Raw genomic sequence first — 24,733 nt, 5'->3', positions numbered from 1 at the left:
AACCAGTGACCTTTACACCACAAAGTGCCTTAATAGAACACCCTAGCAATGTCTCTGCTCTACGCCCCATGAGCAATAATAATAAGTTTTCTTATTCTTATTCTTAATTATCAAAATCCTTCCATTTTCATTAAGTTTTTCAGGATTTTTAACTACTCACTCACATATTTGGTAATTGTTTTCACATCCATGTGTTTAGTATGGTCCATAGTCACATTTTCAATTCAATCAATAAACCTATATACACATGTTTAAGATTCTTCAAATAAATACATATAGTGAATTTTAGCATAAGTTATGAAATTTGGTGCTAATGATAATTTAAGTTTGAAAAACCATACATTTTCAAACTACAATTTACAATAATTACTCTTACTATTTTAATATGATTGTCATATTTTCTAATATCATAGTTTAACTGATAGACAAAATAACCTTTTGTCCGAGCATTTTTTTTGTTAATTGATTAAGCTAATTAATTGCAAAATTCAAGTGCCCCAAGGTTTTTCATGGTGCTGAATCCATTTATGCATATTTAAATAACAAGAAATCACAATCTCTCCATAAATTCTATTTCTTAATTCCCAAGGGAAAAGACCATTTTGTCTATTTTGTCTATTAGTTAGACTGTGCCATTTTTAATTCTTCATTTTTTTCTATCTCATATTTATTTCCAATATAAGAAAATCAATGTAGATGATTTAGGATATGTATGTTACATTATCGTTATTATATTTTTAAAATTATTTTATTGTATTGATCTTCTCAAAAGTTGATGTTTTAATGTTTAAAAAAAATGTCATTTTTATTCGAAGATTAAATGGAAATTACACTTCCTATTTGCATACTAAAAGGATGGATTTGATATTACATAGTAGCTATATTTCAATTCCATCTCATCGAATGTAGTCCTCAATCTACTTTTTCCCTTTGATGCTACAACTTTAATTTTTTATCAAATTGAAATTTTGTTAGTGTGGCACTTAATTTACTAACATTTAGATTTATTTTTCCATGATGATAAACCTAAAGTTTAACACTGTTTTGCTTTAATTTGGATTTTGAGCAAATTATTTTTAGCCATTAATTTTACTTAAAGCTAAGTTGAATAAAGACATGCAAACATGGGTAAAAGTGCCCAACTTAATCATTAGTAAACAAAATCCCAACAAACATTAAATGACAAACAAATTATACAAATTTCCATTTGTGTTAATGCAGATGCATGTTATAGTATACATTTTATGTTAAACCATTATAAATGTCTGGACTATTGGGGATGAGATGAACAACTCCATCATGGAATTAGAGAGGGTTAGGATTGTTAGTTGGTGATCTCCCCTATGATGTCTCAACTTCACATGTATGTTTTAGTCATTTGTCACATGTTTCTTCTAAATTAGCATTTCCAAACAAAAACAAACCAAAGCAACATTGTATTTGCCCTAAGCCTTAATTTCCTCTACCGGACTTGATATAATTTAAAATCATTCAAAATAAAAAGTAATTTAGCCAAATATACCCAATTGAAAACAAAATAAGACTTGTGATATTTCTCTATAATGTTTTTAAGATCTTCAATTAAGATTTGTGTTTGCATTAAGAATTCGTGGTTCTATTGCAGAACATGTTGGAAATCCCTTTTGAAATCTATGAGACTATGGTTCTTTGAGGTCTATTATGGTATCTACACAAATATTATGCTCTTTTAGGGCCGACATTGGTGGTGTGACAATATTTTACATAAGCATCATAGAATTGGCATCGGTGGTGTGATAATATGTTACATGAGCATATGGAATCCACACAAAATTTATTCTCTTTAATAATTGACATTTTTGGCATGGCAATATATTACTTGCAACATGCTAGAATCAACCATTTTCATTTCACTAATTCAAATTCAATGCATTTCTCATCCCAACGTAGTATTATAAATTTGTAAGGTAATCCAAAAAAAAGAAAGTAGGTGATAATAATTTCTAGTATGACCACTTCAAACTCTATTTGCATGTGGTTATCCATATATTTCTTCTCAAAAATACCATTTGTTTGAATAAGATTGATTTTCATGCACTGATCTATCTTCATCTTCATGTGACCATCAATGTAATTTTTGTATTAGGGTAAAATTTGGCCCACCCAAATATAACCCTTTCACTATTAAATAAAATGATAAATAATATGATCTATTCATATATTCCAGAAACAAGAAAATTAGCAAGTGTTAGGACTTAATAACACCTATTACTTATAAGTCACTGTTTTGAAAACATGTTGATATATTCGAGAGACAAGAAAATTGGTAAGTATTAAAATTTAATAACCCTTATTACTTATAAATCACTGTTTTGAAAACACGATAGAATTTATTTAACCATATTTTTATAGTTATATCATAATATTACGTAAGTACTTTTGCTATTATATTTAACGAACTTCATACTTTTTAGTATTTTGGCTATTATCTTTAACAAACTTTATACTTTTCATCAGGAAAGATGCCCTATTACCCTTAAAAACTACACTTACCTCCTCTTACAATATATCCACCTTTTATTTTCTCTTACGTGCCTCCTTTCCTGCTTCGGGGGTATGCTAGTTTATGGGTGTCTCCTTGTATGCTAGTTTATGATTTATGACATATCGTTGAAGGCTACGGTGAAGCGAACCTAGACTGAATCCTTGGGGATGTTAGCTTGCATCTGTTTGCCTCTGTCAGGAACATTCCAACTTCCTCATTCCGGTGCCTTTTGGCCTGACTCTAGGAGAGAAGGGTTCGAGACAAACTCGGTCCCAAGTGGTCTAGCTCCCCGCTTCGCTGGTTCTTTCCAGCGAAAGGATTGACATCACTTTCCATGGCATTATTATTGAGCAACAGAATTCTTCACAAAATTCAATCTGGTTTCCTTTGGATCCCCAAGCCCACAATTTCAGTTTTCCCACGATCCCTCTACAAAACAAAACTAATGGGCACTGCAAGCCCGGGAGATGGCCATTCTGCAGAAAGTATGAAACCCCGAAGCCAAAGGCGTTTTCAAACAAAACTGAGCTGTGAGAGCCCTGATGATTCTTTTAGGAGAGAAGCAATCTTGGCAATTAAGGGATACCTTTGCAGTAAATGGCATTTAAGTGAATCAGATGTTTCCAGAGCTGTAGAACATGCCCCAAGGTTTGTTATGAAGATGAAAGCCCTGGTTGAGGCGACGGGCGAGGTCAAAGAACTGAAAAATGAATTGGGTGTGATGAAAACTGAAGTGGGTGTTTATAGGGCAGCAGTAGAAACCCTTTTGAAAGAAGCTGATACCATCAGTGAAGTTGAGCTCTTTCTGGAGAGCATTGGCAAGAAGGAAGATGGTACGCTGCCATCTGGGATTGAGCTTTGTGCAGACAGAGGACTGGTTGCAGTTACCAGGCTGTTTGAAAGGTATGGATTTCCGAGGTCCGATATTTATGATTTGATTCAGAAACATAAACCTTTACTAAAATGCTCCGAGTCTGAACTGGAAAAGACCCTAAAAACCCTCGAGGTTTATGGTCTAAGCAGAGAGACCTTGCCACTCTTTTTGCATTCCTGCCCCTCTGTTTTGAACGTTGACTACTTGAATCAATGGCACCCTCTTTTTTCTAGACTTCAGAAATACCCAAATAGAGCGGATATTATTGGGACGCTCTTAAATTATTGTGCAAAGTTCGGACTGGAACCTGTTGGTCCACTAAACTATGAAGAAAATGTGAAATTTCTGTTGGCTCATAGAATTGGATCATCTTACATAGGCAGATGCTTGGAGAAGTGTCCCTTGTTATTCTTCTTGAATAAACACTCTGATTTAGAAACAAAGGTTAAGGTTTTAAGGGATGCAGGAGTTAAGAATGGGACCATATATCTTGTTTTGAGGAAGTACCTTAATTTTGTCACTTATAGAACAGAATCTCTGGCTTCGAAAATCGAGTATCTCAAGAGCATTGGTCTGACTGGAGATGACATAGATCGAGTCTACTCCACATTTCCTGCACTATTGGCTCACAGCATCGAAGACAAGTTGAAACCATTGGTTACTGAGTTGGAGAGCTTGGGCTTCACTGGTCATCATCTTGTAAAAACAATTGTGCACAATCCTTATGTATTTTCGATGAAGGTGGGTGGGGAGCTGTCAAGGTGTGTTTCATTGCTGAATAACCTGAAATGTAGAAAACCCTTGCAAGACAAGATTTTGAGAGAGGGCATTATAACAGGAAGTAGACGGGTGAAAGCACGCCTTGAATATCTCACTAAACAAGGACTGTCACATAGGGAAGCCTTCAAGTTGTTAGAAAAGGAACCACGCATTATTATGTATGATTTGCAGTCTATAGAAGAGAAGGTTAATTTTCTGGTTAGTGACATGGGGTTCCCTGTTAGGAACCTAATAGAAGTGCCTGATTATTTGGGTGTAAATTTTCATAAACAGGTACTTCCTCGCTACAGGGTGATTGCCAATCTGAGATCCAAAGGTGCTCTTGGTGTGGAAGTTACATTGAAAACTATGATGAAACTTACACGCAGACAATTTTATAATAAATATGTACGGCCCTATCCAGACTGTGAAAAGATTTTTGGAAATTATGTCAAGGAAGAAGAAAAACAAAAGGGAAGATAGCCCTTAAAAATATTGTCTTTCATCATATTGGATGACTGTATAATATTCTTTCTTGTTGGTTTTTTTGCTTGATTGTTGTGGTTATAACACTAACTGGGATCTGCACTGACAACATTATAATTCAAGGGCAGTACCTTAGTTCTTGAGCCTTATCAACTAAGGTTGATCAGGTTATAAGCTAGCAGACACTTTGTATTACCCTGTGCCGATCATTATGAAAGGGACCTTTGTAGTCAAAAGCATATGGCATTCCTTGGAAGCCATGAAACACAGTTTGAGATCGAAAAGTGACTTCCTACAGTGAGGGCTTTCTTTCAATGTCCATGGATGGTTGCTATTCAGTTTCATGATGACAAGCTGCTAGCTAATATAACATGGTTCTCACCCAAAAACATTTAAAAAAAATTGATCAAATATTCAGAGACTTTGTATGACAATTCAGACAAGAGATTGGACGAGGCTTGAAATAATGAAGCAAGAGAGCTGACTTGCTACATGCCACATTGATTGGATTTTCCCATATAGTGTGAAGATATTTCCAAGAAGGTTGAGATGGGCATGAAGAACATATTAGTTTGCAAACATGAGAAAATTGTGAGGTAGTTTAAGGCTGGCCTTAGGAAAATAAATCGTTTGAAAGGCAAGGCAGACATGCAATGAGTAGGAATGACTATGACTAGGCATCATAATGTATAATTAATTGAGCAGTTCATGATGTCACGACTATAGAGGAAGGGGTTGTATGCCATGATATATTGAACAGCTATATATTATGGTAGAGGGGACCTCACCTCATAAAGTGCATCCTTTGTCCTTGTCCTTGTCCTCGTTAGATCAAGATAAGAGAAGATAGTGCTTTGAGGTGGTAATAATGGATCATCTTATCTTGAGTGAAGAACTCAAGCATTATTAACATGATGTCTGCTAGTGGAGGCAGCACAAACTCTATTCCTTCTGATCATGTACGAATGCAAATACACATACGAAGGTTTGCACAGCAGACAGCTGGCAGTTTATGGAAGGGATGCTATCAGATGCCAAGCCAGTGCAAATGTTCTCATCTCTGGCTTTCAAGGCCTCGGGGTTGAAATGGGTGTGTATTTACTTATCATCTCCATCTTCCTTCCTGCGTTAATCCTGCTAAATTTCATAACAATGAAATTGTGGTTGATCAAGCATGTTTTGTTTTGGCTTGATTCAATGACGAGACAAATATTAACTTTGCCTCCTGTTTTCTGTTATATATTTGGAAGCCAACGATGTGATACTAGCAGGAGCGAAATCAGTGACTTTGCATGACCAATCAAATGTTGAAAGGTAGGACTTGTATGCCAATTTTCTATTTTACTGAACCTGATATTGACAAAAACGAGGCAGTTGCGTGCTGTAATAAGTTGCAGAAATTAAACGCTGGTGTTGCAGTTTCAGTTTCTGCTAAATCTAAGATATCACAGCAACACCTCTTTTGTTGCCAGGCAATTTCGTTGATGCCTAATTTCCTAGGAAATGATGGAACTTCCAAGTGGTAATGGATTCTATATTCCATGCAATTGCAGGGCACAGTGTTCAGAGACATAGGTGTCGAGAAAGCAGTTGAATACAAATGATTTCTATCATAATCATAAACCGCCAATTGCTCTAATCAAATCCAATGTTCGGGGACTGTTTGGCAGTATGTTTTATGACTTTGGGGCAGAGCTTAATGTGTTTGATGTGAATGCCGTGGAAGCACAGATGGGCATCATTTCTTCTGTTTCTAACTGCAATCCTGCTCTTGTGTCATGTGTGGTTGATGATGAAAGGCTCCATTTCAAGGATGGTGATTTTGTTGTTTTCTCTGAAGTTAAAGTTATGGATGAATTCAGTGACAGGAAGCCAAGAAAGGCGGAGACTAGAAGACCATATTCTTTCCATGTCCAGGAAGATATCACTAACTTTTGGATGCTATGAGATGGGTGTCATAGTTGCTCAGGCAAAGAAATCCAAGCTCTTAAAGTTTCACGCACTGAAGGAAGCACTCGAAGGTCCTGGCGAACTTCTTCTCAATGATTTCTCCATGTTTGACTGCCCTTCCCCTGTACACTTGGCTGTCTGAACCCCAGTTAAATTTGTTCATAAATTTGGGTGTTCCCTTTGCAGCTTAGGAAGATTCCAGTATTTCATTGATGTGGCAAAGGTTTTAAATGACAGCTCGCTGATTAAGATGGATGTTAATACTGTTGACTATAATGTATTTGAATATTTTGCAAGTGGTTTCAGCAGAGTGTTGTATCCCATGGCAGCTATATTTGGTGGAATCGTTGGGCAGGAGGTTGTGAAAGAATGTCCTGGAAACTTTCATCTACTTTTCCAGGTTTTATTTCTGTCTCACCCTAATCTATCCCACCCTTTTAATTCTTTGATTCATCTCTCTCGGGTTGATGAAATTGAACATTATATCATTTAGTTTTTATATAGGCAGCAGAGCATGCAATTATTGTATATTGGTCTCTCTGCCTAGGAACATTAATTATTTGTATTCTCATTCTATTCCTGTACTTCTGTGCAGTTTTTCTATGTTGATTCATTGAATCTGTTTCTGTACAACCCCTTGGGCCAGAGTACACACTGCAGCTTTGAATTGTCTTCTTTTCTCTTTTCCTTTTTTTTACCCTCACTTGAAATATATATCCTAAAGAAATGCACCAGGCACTTACCTTCATTCTGAGAATGGTGACCAGGGTAAACCAGATTAATTTCATGATAATCATGATAGTCAACAAATGGCTCATGAAAGCATCATGTCACAATGTGGAACTTGAACCTGGGTGGGAAGATAACAATTTTCATTGCAACCTCTTGAGCTAGACCTGCTTGACATGTCTTTGAATTGGTTGTTACGATGACCAACTTTCTGTATTTGGAAAAGAGATGGAAGAAAAGTTGCTAGATCCAAAATTATTACCTCTGGGGGCTGGTGCTTTGGGATGTGAGCTTTGAAAGAAGTTAGCCCTCATGGGAGCTTCATGTGGAAGCCAGGGAAAGCCGACTATAATGGATGATGGCGTTGTTGAAAAGAGTAACCTTAGGAGACAATTCCTCTTTTCGGGTTGGAATATTGGGCAGGCAAAGTGAAGACTGGCAGCATCAACCACCACTGCAATCAACCCATCAGGTTAAAGCATTGCAAAATCGCGTGAGCCTAGATACCCAACATGTCTTGGACTACTCTTGTTGCGGCGGTGAGGATGATGTTGTTTTAAATAATCCGGGCAATGTCAGTGTTAAGTTGTTGGTGAATTCCAGGTGTGTTTACTTCTAGAAGCCATTTCTAGAGTCTGGAACACTGGGAACCAAGTGCAACACCCAAATGGTTGTTCCTTACTTGCCTAAGAACTATGGAGCATTGCTTGATCCCCAAGAAGAGCAGGTACCCATGGGCCATGTGCGCAGGTCGCTCATTTCCGCATAAAATTCACTGCTGTTTCATATGGGCAAGGTCCAAATTTGAGGGCGTCTTTGATAGAATGCAAGCTGAAGAAAATGTTTTTATTTTCAAAACATAATAATGCATAGCAGCAATCTAGTCAGCAGGAGATATGCAGGCCTGACAACTGTTGGTCTTTCTTGTCGATTGTTTGGTTTCACAGAGATGCGTAGCATTTGAAGATTGGCTTTCTTGCTCTAGAACACAGTAATTCAGCCCTTCCCTTTCCTTGTCATAATTATAACTGGTTGTACCTATCTTTTGTATCTTGCATTGCTGCAACCTTAAATGAATTCAGTTATTTCTTTACAAGATTGAATTTGACAAAAATATAGTTGTAAATGACAGACTGATTCAGGTTTGAGGATTACTTTTCAAATCGTCAGAAGGAGCATGCTATCACAAGTGGAGGTGCACTATTCTGGTCTGCTCCCAAGCGTTTTCCAAAGCCCTTGGACTTGACTTCGGATGATCCCTGTGACGTGCCCCTAATTTTTGCAACCTTAATTTTATGAGCTGATACATATGGCCTTCCCTTTCCTGTCTAGGCTTGAAATTCACATTCAAAGCGATTATCAGAGTTGATTGAAAAGGTGCGTATTCCAGTTTTCAAGCTAAATGATAGGGGGAAGTTTGTGACAGATGAGAAATCTACAAATGTGAACTGTCTACATTGTATGAAGACGATATGCACTGTTTGATAAACTGATCAGCGCACTTGAAAGTGGTGTTAAAAATGCGTCTTCAGGCTTTTATTTGAATCGAATTGAGTTGGAAGTTATCATCTAATTTAGTCTCAATTTTGCTTATTTGTCTCTTTTATGGTGTACTAAGAGGTCCTCATAAAATGTTTTCATTTGTCAGCGGGAGTGTTTATATTCCAATACTAACCATGTGAAGGAAATTCAGTGTAAAATTTGGAGCTTTATTGCAATCCAGAATGATGATACAATTATCAGATGGACCTTATTGCGTGACTTTCTAATATGTGAGCAAGGAATTTGAATATACCAAAAGTAGATAAGCACAAGGCTAAATTCATAGTTGGCAAAATAATTCCTCCTGCACTTGATACGACCACGACAATGACCACTGGTCTAGTGAGTTTGGAACTTTACAAGGTTATACTAGGTCACAAGGTTGAAAAGCACCGCAGCACTTTTACAAACTTCGCACTCCTAATTTTTATGGCAGAACCTGTTCCACCAAAGTTAAGGAAGCATGGGGACCTAAGCTGGTCTGCAGGGGACTGTGGTGTTGAGAAATGTAGCTCGAGTAAGAGTTTATTGCATAGGTTAGATGTGAACGTGTGATAAGTAGTTCAAGAAAACTTCTAGTGACCACCTAGTAAATACGGGAAATAGAGCTTGAGCAAGAGTTTTTTGCACAAATTAGATGTGAATTTGCGAAAAGGAGTTTGAAACAACTTCTAGTGACCACTTTACTAGGTAGGAACTGTTGCCGCAAAATCTAGCAGGCTTCGGAGAGGAACACCCTACAAGGCTAACACTAGACCAAGTGACAACAATGAGGTGATGACCCACTGTCACCACAACCAAAACTCCCTACTCTTTATGGATTTTCACCAATGGGAGGAATCCTAGTATGTGAGAAGGTCACCTAATGGGTATTCAAGGGTTAGGGTACCAGGTGACTCAATGAGACCTTCTACAAGAAAGACGTAATTTAGGCTTAGGGCTCCAAAAGGAGGCAATTTGTTTTCTTTGTAGAGACCTATAATATGAAGCACAAGACGTACGGTTTGATTGGTTGGTTGAGTGTTGGGGTGGCCAAAGGTCAAGGCAAAAGGAAAGGGTTTCTAAGAATGATTTTTAACAAGACAAAGGCTCATGAAATCCTCAAACAAGCCCTTAAGTTGAAGCAAGACTAGAGTACGGTTTACCTTAGGGCAAAGAAATTTATGGATAAGATTGAATTGGATGCTTACTAAAAGAAGAGATTTTGTGGCAAATACCCTCTTGATGTTTAGGCTCTCCAATCTCGCAAATGCACCTTTCCTAGGGATTCACACCAAGCCCTGGCTAGCAAGTGTGGCCTAGAAGGGGCCAAATTAGAGAAATAAAATTTATGGATAAAAGTCAAGTTTGATCACCAACAAAATGGACTAGTCCCTTGTTCATTGGGAGTATGGAGTCTATGATATGTTAGATTAGCCAAGAAGTTGTTAAGGAGGCTGAATTCTTGATGCCCTGGCGACAAAAATTCAAGCATTTACCTATGGAAAAGATAATGTAATTTTCATGGGAGAGCTAATTAAAGTTCATTCACATGTAATGTATGAGTAATACATGCAATAGATCATTTAGGTAGCCTTCAATATATTTTCAATAAATTAGGGCACAAAAGCAAAACCTAAATTCAACATTATTCCATACATTAGACATGTAGGAAAAAAATATTCAACAATAGGTACACTTACAATATAACATGCAAAAGATTCCATCCATTGATCCAAAGAATAGCTCCAAAGACAAACGATTTGGCTCCAAATGTCAAAATGCATTCGTAGATTCCAAATTCTCCACAAGAAAAGAAGCCAAATTACTCAAGTAGGCTGAAATTCCAAGTGATGTGATGATGCATGTTACAATGAATGTTTCCTCTACTTTGATGAGGAAGTCGAACTCTAATTTTAGCCTACTAACCCATAAAACGATAAAATAATGAGCAAGTAACAAGCTAGGTCACAAGCCGACCTAGTAGGCAATTAAATAAACTCAAAGTAGCCCAATTGTGTGAGTCGTAGGAGAGATAAAGCTTATGTCATCCATGCATAGGCTTGCTTAGGGAAAAACATTGAGGGCCCAAGGTGCCATGATGTGAGTAGAGGCCCTCTAAAATCAACTCTAAGGGATTGGCCCCTAGGTCTCTGTTAGTCTCCCTCTGTGGACCAAATGTTAATTTTAGATAACAATGGTATGTTCTATGCTTTAGCACAATTTACTTCAATGTTCCATTAGCAACCCAATGACAATTTCCAGTTATTTCCAGTAGCAATCACATTAACAATAAATGTAGATAGGACATAAAAACATGTGCAGAAGACAAGCCAAGAAAAGAGGATACAGGATTTGGCGGATGCAAGGGAAAACCCCCAATATAGGGAAAATCCTTTGATCAAATCTTCTTCTTTTTATTCAATAGTTCAGCAAAGAGAGTACATAGATCAAATTTACTTGCCCAATACATAGTCAAAACAACCCTGACAAAATCAATAGTCAACTGTAGCCTAACCAAAAAGTCAACGCTGGTCAAATCAACAACAAAACTTCCTCCAAGCAGCTCGATCAACAACATTCCAATTTGGCCTTCAAGAAGGGTCAAAGTCAACCCAAAACAGTCCACCCAGCCTCAGTCAAACTTCAGTGAATGCTATGGTTAATTAGTCATGTGGTCAACACAGGTCAAACTGCCCCAAATGCCTTGGTTTCTGTGCTAGAGAATGCAGCCTCAAAAGATCAGAATTATGCCTCAAAAAACATAGTCAAAGATGGTCAAATGAGCCCTGGTCAATGCTGGTCTATTCTCTGAAATTTCGACCTGCACTTGCCTTTGAAATTTTCATCCTTCTATGCCACACATGGGAGAGAAAGGGAGGCTACCCAAGCTGTACGAACCAATCAAGAGAAGAGAGAGAGAAGAATGATGTGTGTGAGTGATGTCCAAATGAGGTGAAAGGCCACTCCTATTTATACACTTCGTTGAGGGTGAGGGGACACATCCATTGGGCTTCTTGAGCCTACATTTGACTAAGGCCGACCTTGACAATTTGCGCACAAGAGAGAATAAATTCAAAATTTCAGTTCTGCTTGTTCGAATGAGATTATCTTTATATCAAAATTGGACCTCTCGAAAAGAGGAATCCAATGCAATAATCATCTCCATCATATGAGTTGTCCCAAGGTGGAATTTGGCCCTAGTTGCCAATTTTAACACTCCCTCTCAACTAGGCAGAATTCCATCTACCAATCCATCAATCATCATCATACCATCCTGTCATCATGTACCATCCCTATCATTACTGCTCTGCTAAACCATGAAGTAATAATGAAGAAGTGATCGAGAGTGAGTCACAAGATCATATCACTCTCCACTGACAAAAGTCAGTCCTTGATCCTAGATCAAGTTGTTGAACACCATGCATCCTAGTCATAGGGAGTACGACAGTACATGATGCATCCATAGATAGTACAATGGTCCCTAACCACTTTTCCCAACTCATTAGATAGATGAGAGGTACTTCCCATGAGTCCTAGACTCCATGGGTAGGATGTGTGTTGCAACATCGTCAAGAGAAGGTGAACACTCATCCTACTCATATACCATAGGAGAAGGTGAACCACTCATCCTATGCATATGTCAATCATAGGATAAGGTGAACCACTCACTCTACATACATGTGTTCGCAATCGTAGGGGAAGGTGAACCACTCACCCTATATCTAGCGCACCACTAGGGGAAGGTGAACCACTCACCCTATGGTCACTCATAGCTCCAAGAAGTACCCCAAGCCCCCAGGAGCTCCCAGAGCTTAGTGTCCAACTCATACGGGATCCTCATAGGAGGGTCTTTCCACGACTCCAAGTCTCTTTCGGAAGGTTAAGAATTTGACCTTCCCCAAAGGCTTTGTGAGAATGTCTGCGACCTATTCATCTGTCCTAATGTGTTGGAGCCTTATAGCTACCTGTTGTACCATATGCTGAATAAAGTGGTACATGATATCAATGTGCTTGGAGCGATCGTGGAACACGATATTCTTTGAAAGGCGAATCCCACTCTGGTTTTCGTAGAAGATCGCAATGGTATCTAGCACTCGCTCAAATAGCTCACTGAAGAGCTTCCTCAACCAAACAACTTCATAATAGGCCATACTCGCAGAAATGTATTTGGCCTCAGTGGTGCTTAAAACAACTGATTTTGCTTCTTGCTCATCCAAGATATTAAAGGAGACCCCTAAGAGAAGCAACACCTAGACGTGCTCTTATGATCCACCACACTGCCAGCCCAGTGAGCATCTGAATATCCATGTAGCCTCAATTTTCTGATAGTGTATCTCAGTCCATAGTGGATTGTGTCCCATAGATATCTCAAGAGATTCTTAGCAGTAATCCAATGAATGTGATGGGGCTCAACCATAAATTGACTCAACATGTTTACAGTGAAGCATATGTCAGGACGAGATTTTACCAAGAACATCAGGGCCCCCACAAGTTGATGATACTTGGAAGGGTTCACCAATCCGGGCCCAACATGACTTCCACATAACGTCTTGAAGTCGAGTTCCATCGGAGTAGACACAGACTTGTAATCCACCATCCCACGTCTATCAAGCAACTTCACAATGTATTTTAATTGAGAAAGGAAAATCTCACTTGGCTTTTTCCAAACCTCTAGTCCTAGGAAGTAGTGCATCAGTCCTAGGTCCTTCATCTCGAATTCGAAAGCCAACTCCCTCTTGCATTGATGAATGAAAGGTCATCACCTGTTAGAAAGAGATCATTCACATAAAAGACCAGAATGAGAGCCCTGTGCTTTTCAACCTTGAAGTATAGGTTCGGGTCAACATCACTCCTAGTAAATCCCAACTTCATAAGATAGCTATCAATCCTCTCATACCAAGCCCTAGGGGCTTGCTTCAATCCATAGAGGGATTTCTTCAACCTGTATACATGTGTCTTACGATCTTGAACTTCAAACCCCTCGGGTTGTTCTACATAGACTTCCTCTTTAAGCAAGCCACGCAAGAAGGCAATTTTGGCATCCATTTGGTGTAGGCTCTATCCTTGCGAGGCAAAAAGGGCTATGATCGAATGGATGGTGGTATATCCAACAACTGGTGCAAATATCTCATCGTAGTTTACTCTTTCCTTTTGAGAGAAGCCTTGAGTAATGAATCTGGCCTTGAACTTTTCAACACTCCCATCAGCTCCATGTTTGATCATGTAGAGCCATTTTGAAGTGACCATAGACTTGTCCTAGGGTCTAGGAACCACATCCCATACATCATTCTTCATGATCGACTCATATTCCTCACTCATAACATTCTTCCAAACTTGGTGTTTCACAGCTTCTTCGAATCTACATGGCTCAGATTGTACAATGGTACTCATGGCAGCGAAGTACCCTTGGTACCTATTCAACGTATTGCTTTCACGAAATGTCCCCCTTGGTGCAATATGTTTCTCAACATCTTCAAGAGTATCTTTGAGCCACAATGGTTTTTTTCTTGAAGTAGAGGGCTCACTAGGAAGTGGATCAACAGGATCCATCGAACCTTCCACATCGGGCAGCGGGTCATCAGTTGGAGGTTCATCCTGCTTTCTTGCATCACCATCATTGTCCTTCCGAGGGATAGGAAGATCTTGGACTTTCCTAAGGGCAAAATTTTCATCGAAAGTGATGTCATGACTTATTTCCACTTCTCTTTGACCAGGCACATAGATTCTATATGCCTTCGAAGTTTCACTGTAGCCCACAAACACTCATTTCTTCCCAGAGGCATCTAGCTTGTTTCTTTTTTTCTTTCGACACATGACAACAAAAAATTCTAAAATGAGAAACATCAGGTTTCTTATTGGTGAAAACTTCTTTGGGTGTTTTGAAGTCCAATGCTTGATGCAGGCATCTATTTTGATCATACATAAGGGTGTTGGCTACTTCTCCCCATAAGAACTTCGGTAGACCTTGGTCATGAAGCATGGCACGGGTAGCTTCTATGATAGTTTGTTTCTTCCTTTTGGCAACTCCATTTTGCTCAGGAGTATATGTAGTAGTGGTCTCCCTTTTAATGCCAACTTCTCTACAATAGTCATTGAATTCATTTGACTCACATTCGGTCCCATTATTGGTCATCAATATTTTGATCTTCTTTCCTATTTTGATTCTCGACCAAGGCTTTGAAAGAGCGGAACCATTTGAACACTTTGTCCTTCTTCTTTAAGAAATAGATCCATGTTTCGTGAGAGAAGCCATCCACAAAAATTGCATCGTACAAATATCCACCCAAAGATGTCACGGGCAACATAACTGATAAGATTAGAATGGACCAATTAAAGAATATCAGTAGTTTGACTTTGACTCGAGGGGAATGGTTCCCTTGTATGATTTCCAGCTGCACAACCCTGGAAAACACCTTCATGATCTAAGTTGAATATGGACATACCTGTGACCATCCTCCTTACGTCAGGTAAGGCTTTGTAATGAAGGTGAGCAAATATTCGATGCCATAATTCAGATTGAAGAGAAGTATCACAAGTCATTGCTCCCAACAGACTTCCTCCAACCTGCTAAAGACCTTTAACCCTAAATCCAAGATTGAATGCATCTCTCGAGTTCCTTTTCCAAACACGAACTTTCCCATCAACGAATGTTACCTTGAAACCTTCATCTTCCATCGCAAAAATAGAGACCAGGTTCTTTTTCAGATCAGATACATACAACACTTCTTGTAAATGAAGGGTTTGACCTTGATTTAAGTGAAGAGTAACAGTGCCAATTCCTTTCACGGGATACGTGCATTATCCCCAAGTATAATCTCCATATTTGTCTTATTTTCAATCAAGTTTGAGAGAGCCTCTTTGTAACCAGTGAAGTGCCTTGAGGCAACACTATCAATCAACCAATGATCTAATGTATCCGGAGGAGAGGCAGTGGTGAGGGCAGAAATAAGATACAATTCTTTTTGCTTTTCTACAACATTAACTTCTTCATACCTAAAATTTCTTGACTTCTTGGGAGGATGACCATTTCCATTTCGAGCAGCGGGAGCATTTCTCTTTCCTTTGTTGTTGAACCCGCTGTTCCTTTGATTGCCATTGCCCTTGTAGTTGTTGTTATGGTTGTCATCATCTCTTGGAGTATCCTTCTTGTGAGGACACTCTCTAGCAAAGTGGCCACACCTATTGCAATTGAAGCATCTCCCTTTTCTTCCTTCTTTGAATCTTGGCTTGAACCCTTGACCTTGTCTTCTTAGACCAACATTGTTCTTCCTCTTAGCATGAGCGGAGAAGGTGGTAGGATTGTTTCCATTTGATGGCTTGTCTCTTTCCATCATCTTTATTTCTTCTTGAGTGCATCTAGCCAATAATTCATCAAATCCTGGAATCTTGTCACTATTGAGGATGGTAGTGTTAAACACATTTCATTCTCTTGTAAGGCCTCCAAGTGCAATAAGAGTGAGCTCCCTATTACCAATGACTTCTCCAATAGATAAGAGACCATTCTTGATTTTGGTAATCCTCATGAAGTAGGATTGAATGGATTCTCCTCTATCCATCTTGATTCTTTCAACTTGTTCTTGAGAAAGAGAACTTGATTTTCATTATTTACTTTGAACATCCCAACCAACTTATCATACAGCCCCCTAGACATTTCCAAATTACAAAATATAGGCAACCAAAGTTTTGTGAATAAAATCAACAATAATTCTCTTAGCTTTAACCTCACATTTCTTGTACTTTGTTTGTGCAGCCGCGAATGCATTTGAAGGAAGTTGTACTACTCTTCCTTTGACACAGTCCATAGCATCATTTTCTTCCAAAGTCAAATCTAGAGACATCTTCCATGCATGATAGTTAGATTTTTCCTTAAGTTTGTCCTTGGATTTGAAGTAAGATGTAGTCATCATTGGGACTAGTTCTAAGTTCTTGTCCAACAACTTCCCTTGGTGATTGCTTTTCCTCAGTTTTGCTTGGGATTTTTCTTCACCTGAGCTTTGATACCATGTTAATTTTATATAACAATGGTATTGTCTATGCTTTAGCACAATTTACTTCAATGTTCCATTAGCATCCCAATGACAATTTCCAATTATTTCCAGTAGCAATCACATTAACTTAATCACATTGACAGTAAATGCAGATAGAACATAAAAACATGTGCAAAAGACAAGCCAACACAAGATGACACAAGATTTGGCGGATGCCAGGGAAAAACCCCAATATGGGGAAAACCCTTTGATCAAATCTTCTTATTATTATTCAATAGTTTAGCAGAGAGAGAATACAGAGATCAAATTTACTTGCCCAATACACAGTGAAAACAACCCTAACAAAATCAGTAGTAAACCACTGTTAACTCAACCTTAACTAGAAAGTCAACACTGGTCAAATCAATAACAAAGCTTCCTCCAAGCAGCGCGGTCAGCAATAGTCTAATTCAGCCTTCAAGAAGGGTCAAAGTCAACCCAAAACAATCCACCCAGCCTCAGTGAAACTTGGTCAAACTTCAGTCAATGTTGCGGTCAAACAGTGATGTGGTCAACGCAGGTCAAACTGTCCCAAATGCCTCAGTTTTTGTGCCAGAGAGTGCGGCCTCAAGGGATAATAATTCTACCCAAAAAAACATAGTTAAAGATGGTCAAATGAGCCCTAGTCAACGCTGGTTTGATCTTTGAAATTTCGGCCTGCACTTGTCTTTGAAATTTTCGTCCTTCTATGCTACACGTGGTAGAGAGAGAGAGAGACTGCCCAAGCTGTACGAACCAATCAAGAGAAGAGAGAGAAGAATGATGTGTGTGAGTGATGTCGAAATGAGGTGAGAAGTCACTCCTATTTATACACTTCGTTAAGGGTGAGGAGACACATCCATTGGGCTTCTTGAGCCTACATTTGACTGAGGCCAACCTTGACAATTTGTGCATGAGACAATAAATTCAAAATTCCATTTCTGCTTGTCTGAATGAGATGATCGTTATATCAAAATTGAACCTCTTGAAAAGGGGAATCCAATGCAATAATCATCTCCATCATATGAGTTGTCCCAAGGTGGAATTTAGCCCTAATTGCCAATTTTAACACCCCGATTTTCATTTTGGGACACAAAGGTGGTCTCATGGATCTCTGGATGGTCAAAATGCCTGTCTCTACTCCAACGTCGAGGGATCTCAAGGTGGTGCTAGCCCTCCCATGTGTCAAGGTATGAGACCATCCTCCTTTGGGCCTTGGATTCAACTGCCATCTCTCATGAAGTGCTAAGCTGACTGGGGACATGCCTGGTCCAGGTGCATCATCCCATAAAGACATCAATGTGGGGCAAAGTGATGGAATGTTGTGGGTGTTGGAGGTGCCCATGGCTATATGTGATGCTCTATTGCTACTCGGTCATCCATGGCTCTCAACGTCTCACTTGTGGGTGCCAATATGTTCCTTTTAAGGACTTAAACCTTAGTTAAGTTGTTTAAGCCACGATGGAACCACCTGGCAATTACACACAATATCCAACACTGATATCTACATCATCAGGTACATTTAATCATTTTTGCATCTAAGTGAACTAAGCTTGCAAGTAATGGGCAATTTGACACTTCAAACAAGGCTTCCCTTCCAAAATTAAAGCTTTGAACTTGTTATAGTGTTACCTCCCTAGGTAGGAGTGGTTAATAGACCACCCTATTAGGTGTTTCTAGCCCTTAAGGAGAATGGCATGTTCTTGTTCCACCTTTCAATCAATAAGTGTCATGTGAATAATGATGGAACGAAGGGGAGAAGACTTTATGGCCAAGCGCCATGGTCAAAGAGACCAACTATGATGGGCTTCTCATCCTGAGTGTATAGATGTGGAGAGGGAGCAATCGTGGATGCATGAGTTACCAATTCAGCCTTTGTTTTTACACTCCTCTTGTGCGCCTTTTATTTTTTCTTGATTTTTCTTTGTATTATTGCTCGTAGCTCAAGGGTTAGAGCTTGCTTTGTATGATGTATAACAATTATTACCCCCGTAATGGTGATTCAACTCATTGCCCATCAGATGTTGGGACATGCAAGGGTTCTTTCTCATAGTATGACGAGCAACATGTGCTCAGGAATCGGGCGATGGCCATAATGAGCGAACTAGAGCTCATGTTAGGATTTTGCCCATGTAGTAATGTGTATGTCCCGACCATTTTTTGCATTTTGATCTTCTTTTGTTTTTACTTGTGGCCGTCATATGCTTTTTCTTGTTATTTTAGCTGCATTAACCTCCCAGGGCCAAGTTCCAAGCCCTACCCAGGTATGAGGATGTATGGTGCCTGTTAAAATTGGAACTAGGGCCAAATTCCACTTTGAACAACTCATTTGATGGAGATGATGATTGCATTGAATTCCTCAAAACATTGGAATTGGCCATGTGGAAGGTTATATAATCCTTAATGAAGCAAACAAGTCAACAAAATAATAAAAAAAATCTCCCTTTATTGACTGATGGTGGTAGAAGATGAATATAATAGACAAATAATAAACACTTGAAGAGAATTCTTTGAGCTGTGGTGCTCAAAAATCATCAGCAAGGAGGTTCCTTACCTCAATCTCTTTGCAAGTCTTTTCTCTTTCTCAAAGAAGTATGAAGACTCTCTCAATGGTGGACTCTTCTCCTCTCACTACGATGATGGATTGTTGAGAAGCAATATGGCCAACATGCTAGTGCTCTTACTTTCTTGGCTTCAACAATGAAATGTGGTGTTGCTCTGATAGCAATTTGGCCAACATAACATTGTCTCATGTTTTGGTTCTCCCATGGCTTGTTTATATATAAAAATTTGAATCCATCTTCCCTCTCTTGGTTCATGCATGATAACGACTTATGAGTAGGACAAGATGATTCCATTGAGGATTGCATATCTTTAAGGCGACTCAAATTCGGTTGTCCTTGACTGAGATCTTGTCAGGGAATCGCCTCCAAGTGTGGGAAGTGGTCCCGAATTTGCTGAGTCGACCATTTTCTCGACCGCGCGACTTTCGAAGAAAATACGCATGATGTGCAACTGTCGAAGAAATAGCCGCACCAACTTCAATTTTTTAACTCCATATACTTTGGACCTTAGGAAAAATTAATTTTTTAAAACTTCATAATGTCTTCAGCTAGAAAATATTCACTTGTGCATTTTGTTGGACGACTTTAAGTGTCTTCTAGATTGTACAAACATTGGTATGATTTTCTAGTGTTAACAACCCTAGTTTTGGGGCTAGTTTGGTCTTATCTTTCAACCTTGGTTACCAAAGTTTAATCCTCTCTCTATCTCGACTCTGGAAACTCCAATATGGATAAGGCTCCCCAATTTTCCCATCCATATGACACATCCAACTATCTTAGAATATGTGGAAATTCTTTTAGGCTGCTTCATCAAAGTCAACTCTAAAAGGATTGCGAACAAAATTATTACATTTGTTCGCATGTGTCGAAGTGTAACCTAGTAAAGGGTTGTTGGAAAAAATTATTCTCAAATGGAGAGATAGGGCATACACCTAACTACTTGATTATGAAAATACAATTTTTCATTGTAAGACTTGTCAACAACCTGGCCACCTAAAGAATTCATGCCCATATTCACAAGGTTCCTCTTTGCGTTTAGATGCCAAGAAGAAATATCGTGGATGGAAAGATCCAAAAGGACCCAAAGGATCCAAGTCCATTGCGGTTCACGAGTAGAATAACTCACCGAATCATAAGTCACTTGATGCCAACATTGTTCCTACAAAATCAACTTTGATTCATGATATGCCATCTCAACCCTCAGAGGAGGCTCATCCTCCGATCTATATGGCACAAGATTCAACCATGATTTCTGTATCTTCAAAGAATGGGAAAAAACACAATCATGAATCAAACCATTCAAACACTGACAAGGAGCCAACAAATATGTTGAAGCACTCAACAACAGAAACATCTCAAGGAAAGGAAATGGTTGTTTCATTTCCATTTGTTCTCGATAATCCCTCGGGATGGATAGACATTTGGAAGAGGAAAGGAAAGAAGGAAAACCCAATGTACAATCTTGGAACCTAAATCTAGGAAGGAAGAAAATGTAATGTTGTGTAGTGTGCTTAGGGGAAGATTGATGTGATGTGATGTAATGTAATTCATTTTTTATTGATTAAAAGAATTTTTAGACTTACAAAAAAAATGATTCAATATTCCCCTTTACACCCACCAGGGGTAAATATTGGGTAAAACTTATTATAAGTTTTACCCAATATTTTCCCTCATCAACATGGGTGCGGAGGGAGGGGCATACTGGGTAAAACATATTATTATAATTTTTATCCAATATTTCCCCCGATTCCCAACACCTATTCTCTCAAGATGGGGGAAATATTGGGTGGGGACGGGAGAAAATGTTGTGTAAGATTACTTAATGTCTTTCCCCACCATTATATATGAGGGTTAGGGGAAATATTGGGTAAAACATATTTTTCTAAGTTTAACCCAATATTCCCCCCCACCCTCATATATTACAATGGGGGGGAATATCAGGTAAAACTTGTGGGAAATGGTGGGGAATTACAAGTTTCACCCAATATTACCCCTCACCACCTAGGGTGAGGTTGCGGGTGGAAGAAAATATTGGGTGGTGGCAGGAAATATTGGGTAAAACTTATAATAATATGTTTTATCCAATATTTCCCATTCACCCCCACCCTCATAGCACTGAAAATTGTGACATTATACAATATCCCAGCTTTGAGATGACAATTATCATATTCGCACTGACATATGTCATTAACCTGACCAACCACATGCGCAATATTAGAAGCCGACCACTCAGGGGATTTGCACCAACATCAAATGGAGAAATCATGTCTTTGTGTATGTCATTTTAACTCCTAATCAATTTTTTTCTTTAATGAGACCATGCCTTTGAAGGATTCCCTTGTTTTTGTAGGTAAAGTGGTTTGTCTATTAAATATGGTGTTAAACACATATTTAATTATTTTATCTTTCTTCTCTACATTCTTGCAAACCATAATAGTTGGAATGCTTTGGATATCCTCCTTCACATCATTTCGTGAGCTTCTCATGCTCTTTAACAGTGATTAAACTCCAAAGATCTGTATGGGTTTCGTACCTCATTACATTGTCCAACAATATGCAAGGGTTTCGTACCTTCTTAGTCACCCCTTACAACCATAGAGTTACCTATTGAATTACTGATGGGGGGATTGACTATTTTATCATTCAATAACTCAACTCACCATTATTATCCCTTTGGAATGATTTTGATAGGGGGTTTTATTTGGAGTGTTGACCTCCCCAATTCTCTCCTCAAACAATTGTGCCTCGAGTAACCCATTTGATCGATCAAGATTGAATATTTGACCAAGTGTTTACTAGTGAACCAACATGGTATGATATTGTACATCCCTTTGGAATGATTTTGATAGGGGGTTTTATCTGGAGTGTTGACCTCCCCAATTCTCTCCTCAAACAATTGTGCCTCGAGTAACCCATTTGATCGATCAAGATTGAATATTTGGCCAAGTGTTTACTAGTGAACCAACATGGTATGATATTGTACATCCCTACCTATCTTGAATGCTCGAAGGGGTTTCAATTTAGTGTCAGAGCCCTACCACACTAACTAAGTTATTCATTGTGGTGTGCATATTGTTTAAGTGATATAGGGTTTGGTCTAGATTGAGGTTCATTGAAGACCACAAATTGGTTGCTTGATGTAGTTCTCCTGGATTCCTTGACCAGTACCCATATAGATCTATGTTCATGCTCATAAACATTGGTATCGAGTTTGTTTCTTCTCTCAATGTTACATGCCTTCACCACTAAACACTTGATCACAAAAAAATTGGTTGAACATCACTTTTTCTAGTGTCCTACAAGTTTTGTATTCTTTAACCCATAATTCAAAAATATAAAAAGATCTTTCACATCGGTCCATCTCTGTTTACAAGATTTTGTTCTATTATAGCTTGAGACCAATTAATTTATGGCTTGATTCCACTTGGAAAGAATATTTATAGGCTTGTAATTCTTCTTGTTGCAATTTGATTCATGTGACAACATGATTCAAACTCAGTGAGATGGATGCTCAAGTAATCCATGATGTAATTAATCTATAGATTAAATTGATTTCCAAAAACTATCTTGATGATAAATTCAAATCTGAACTCTGTTTTACACTAAACTATAGAGACAACTACTCTTGATCACAATCTTAACTTCTCCCACTATTATTATTAACTGAATCTAACCACAGATTGATGGCTTTTGTAGAAGCCTTTTTTGATCCCTAAACTATTGTGGATATTTCACAGGACAATTCGTAACAACATATTTGAGGAAATTATACTTGAAAATATGAAATCTACACTATGAGGGTTTATTTCTCTTTAGATTTCTGGATCTGTAAATTATTGTTTATTACATATGCATGCAAATTATAATTTTACAAATTATAATTTTACATAAAATAGAGAGTAGTGAAATAAAAAATCACAAACCATAATTGACACAAGATATATCGTGAGGGACCCTTTTGGGAAAAAGCCTAACTGGAAGGTAAGGTCGCTCTACTCTCTTTCTCATAATAGAAAATGGTTGCAAGTACAAATTAGTAAGGCATGTGGCCTATGGGCTACTATAGTGCACAAATACTCTTGGTGTGCTCTCTCCATATCTCTATGAGCTATTCTACTCCTCTATGGAACAAAATGCCCTAAACAAGAATGGAACCTTTTTTCCTCCTAGTGGGCCGATTATAACACAGCGCGATAGCCTACTAGTAGTTAGGTTTGACTCCAACTCTTAAATAGAGTTACAATATGGATTATTCTAAATTCTTCTTCATCATGATCACATGGCTAGCCCATTTTCCATGAGTATTGGGTGTGGCATCCTCTCATTATCATGGACAAAACAGGAAGGTCAACTTATGAGTGGCATAATTTTTGCATACAAACTCCAATTGAGGTGATTCTTGCATCGTTGGATTTTTTTTTTTTTGTGTATAATAGGGAGAAAAGGCGTTAGGATAAAGTGGAAAAGTTTTACCTTACAAAAAAATGTTGTCTGATGCCTCAAAACGCTCCTAGAAGGTTTCAAACCCCAATTTTCCAAACAGACTCCCGCTGGTAAAAATGATCGTGTGAGCTAATTCCTCCACTTTTTCCACTCTTAAGCATCAAGATGGATGACAACAAAATATAATGATCCAATTTGGATAATTTTTGAACTTATAATTATGTTTCATCAAATGCTAATGTGAAAAGGGTACTATTACAATATATGTTATTTGATCCCATCTTAGGAATGCCATTTGACTTAAACTTAATGATTGAAGGCAATCCCTTTGAAGAGTCTTCAAATGTTACCACATTATGCTTGCAACCGTGATTCAAGAAATTATGACAATTTGTTTAGATATTAGATTTGAAGTTCATCATTATTATGCTTGCAACCGTGATTCAAGAAATTATGACAATTTGTTTAGATATTAGATTTGAAGATCATCATTACTAGGTTTGCAAATAGTGCTTGGATTTAAGAACTACCATCAGTGGCAATAAAGTTCCAAATGGGGGCTTAATTAATGCATTTTTAACGTACTTGGAAAGACAAAAAAAAGATAAATATAGACTCAGGCTCAACGACTTCCCACATACTATTTTGTCTTCAAGAACAACAAATATTGATGACTTATATCATTATGGACTTGCAATGCTCTCTTCAACATATTCCTTATTACCTGCCAATCATCTAGAAACATGGTATCATAAGATGACCAACCCCTATTGTAAATTTATAAACCTGTATCATGTTCTTCACTTGAATTTTCATCGAAAGTATACTGAATTAGTCTTATTATAAGGTAAATTGTTTAATCAACTTCTTCATC

The 24,733-nt window shown here is 38.2% G+C and overlaps 2 protein-coding genes across 7 annotated transcripts; both read left to right on the top strand.

Annotated features, from left to right (window-relative positions):
• Positions 1–2,564: 2,564 nt before the first annotated feature.
• On the top strand, positions 2,565–8,485 carry LOC149157772 (transcription termination factor MTERF15, mitochondrial-like). Of its 6 annotated transcripts, none has more exons than XM_089436001.1 (4): positions 2,565–5,733; positions 5,894–5,957; positions 6,197–8,313; positions 8,455–8,485. In XM_089436001.1, the coding sequence occupies exon 1, from the start codon at positions 2,859–2,861 to the stop codon at positions 4,638–4,640; it is 1,782 nt and encodes a 593-aa protein (XP_089292127.1). In that variant the 5' UTR covers positions 2,565–2,858; the 3' UTR covers positions 4,641–5,733; positions 5,894–5,957; positions 6,197–8,313; positions 8,455–8,485. The 6 variants fall into 6 exon arrangements, with proteins under 6 accessions (XP_089292127.1, XP_089292126.1, XP_089292124.1 ...); XM_089436000.1 differs by having other exon boundaries at positions 6,116–8,313; XM_089435998.1 differs by having other exon boundaries at positions 5,894–8,313.
• Positions 6,592–7,619, top strand: LOC149157773 (ubiquitin-activating enzyme E1 1-like). Its single transcript, XM_089433783.1, has 4 exons — positions 6,592–6,698; positions 6,780–6,993; positions 7,189–7,240; positions 7,549–7,619. The coding sequence occupies exons 1-4, from the start codon at positions 6,592–6,594 to the stop codon at positions 7,617–7,619; spliced, it is 444 nt and encodes a 147-aa protein (XP_089289909.1).
• Positions 8,486–24,733: the final 16,248 nt, after the last annotated feature.

Source organism: Pinus tabuliformis, chromosome 5_2, assembly GCF_031772625.1.
Source record: "Pinus tabuliformis cultivar Carrire ecotype Pingquan chromosome 5_2, CPIR1, whole genome shotgun sequence".
NCBI classification, from domain to species: domain Eukaryota; kingdom Viridiplantae; phylum Streptophyta; class Pinopsida; order Pinales; family Pinaceae; genus Pinus; species Pinus tabuliformis.
Note: the sequence above shows the minus strand (reverse complement) of the source record. Positions and strands in the feature narration are given on the sequence as shown.

Bases quoted from the DNA above. Each gene is read 5' to 3' on its own strand.
- LOC149157773 (XM_089433783.1), top strand. From the start codon at position 6,592: ATGGGTGTCATAGTTGCTCAGGCAAAGAAATCCAAGCTCTTAAAGTTT. The intron at 6,994-7,188 runs GTTTTATTTCTG...ACTTCTGTGCAG, and splicing joins ACTTTCATCTACTTTTCCAG to TTTTTCTATGTTGATTCATT. The intron at 7,241-7,548 runs GTACACACTGCA...TATTTGGAAAAG, and splicing joins GTACAACCCCTTGGGCCAGA to AGATGGAAGAAAAGTTGCTA.
- LOC149157772 (XM_089436001.1), top strand. From the start codon at position 2,859: ATGGCATTATTATTGAGCAACAGAATTCTTCACAAAATTCAATCTGGT.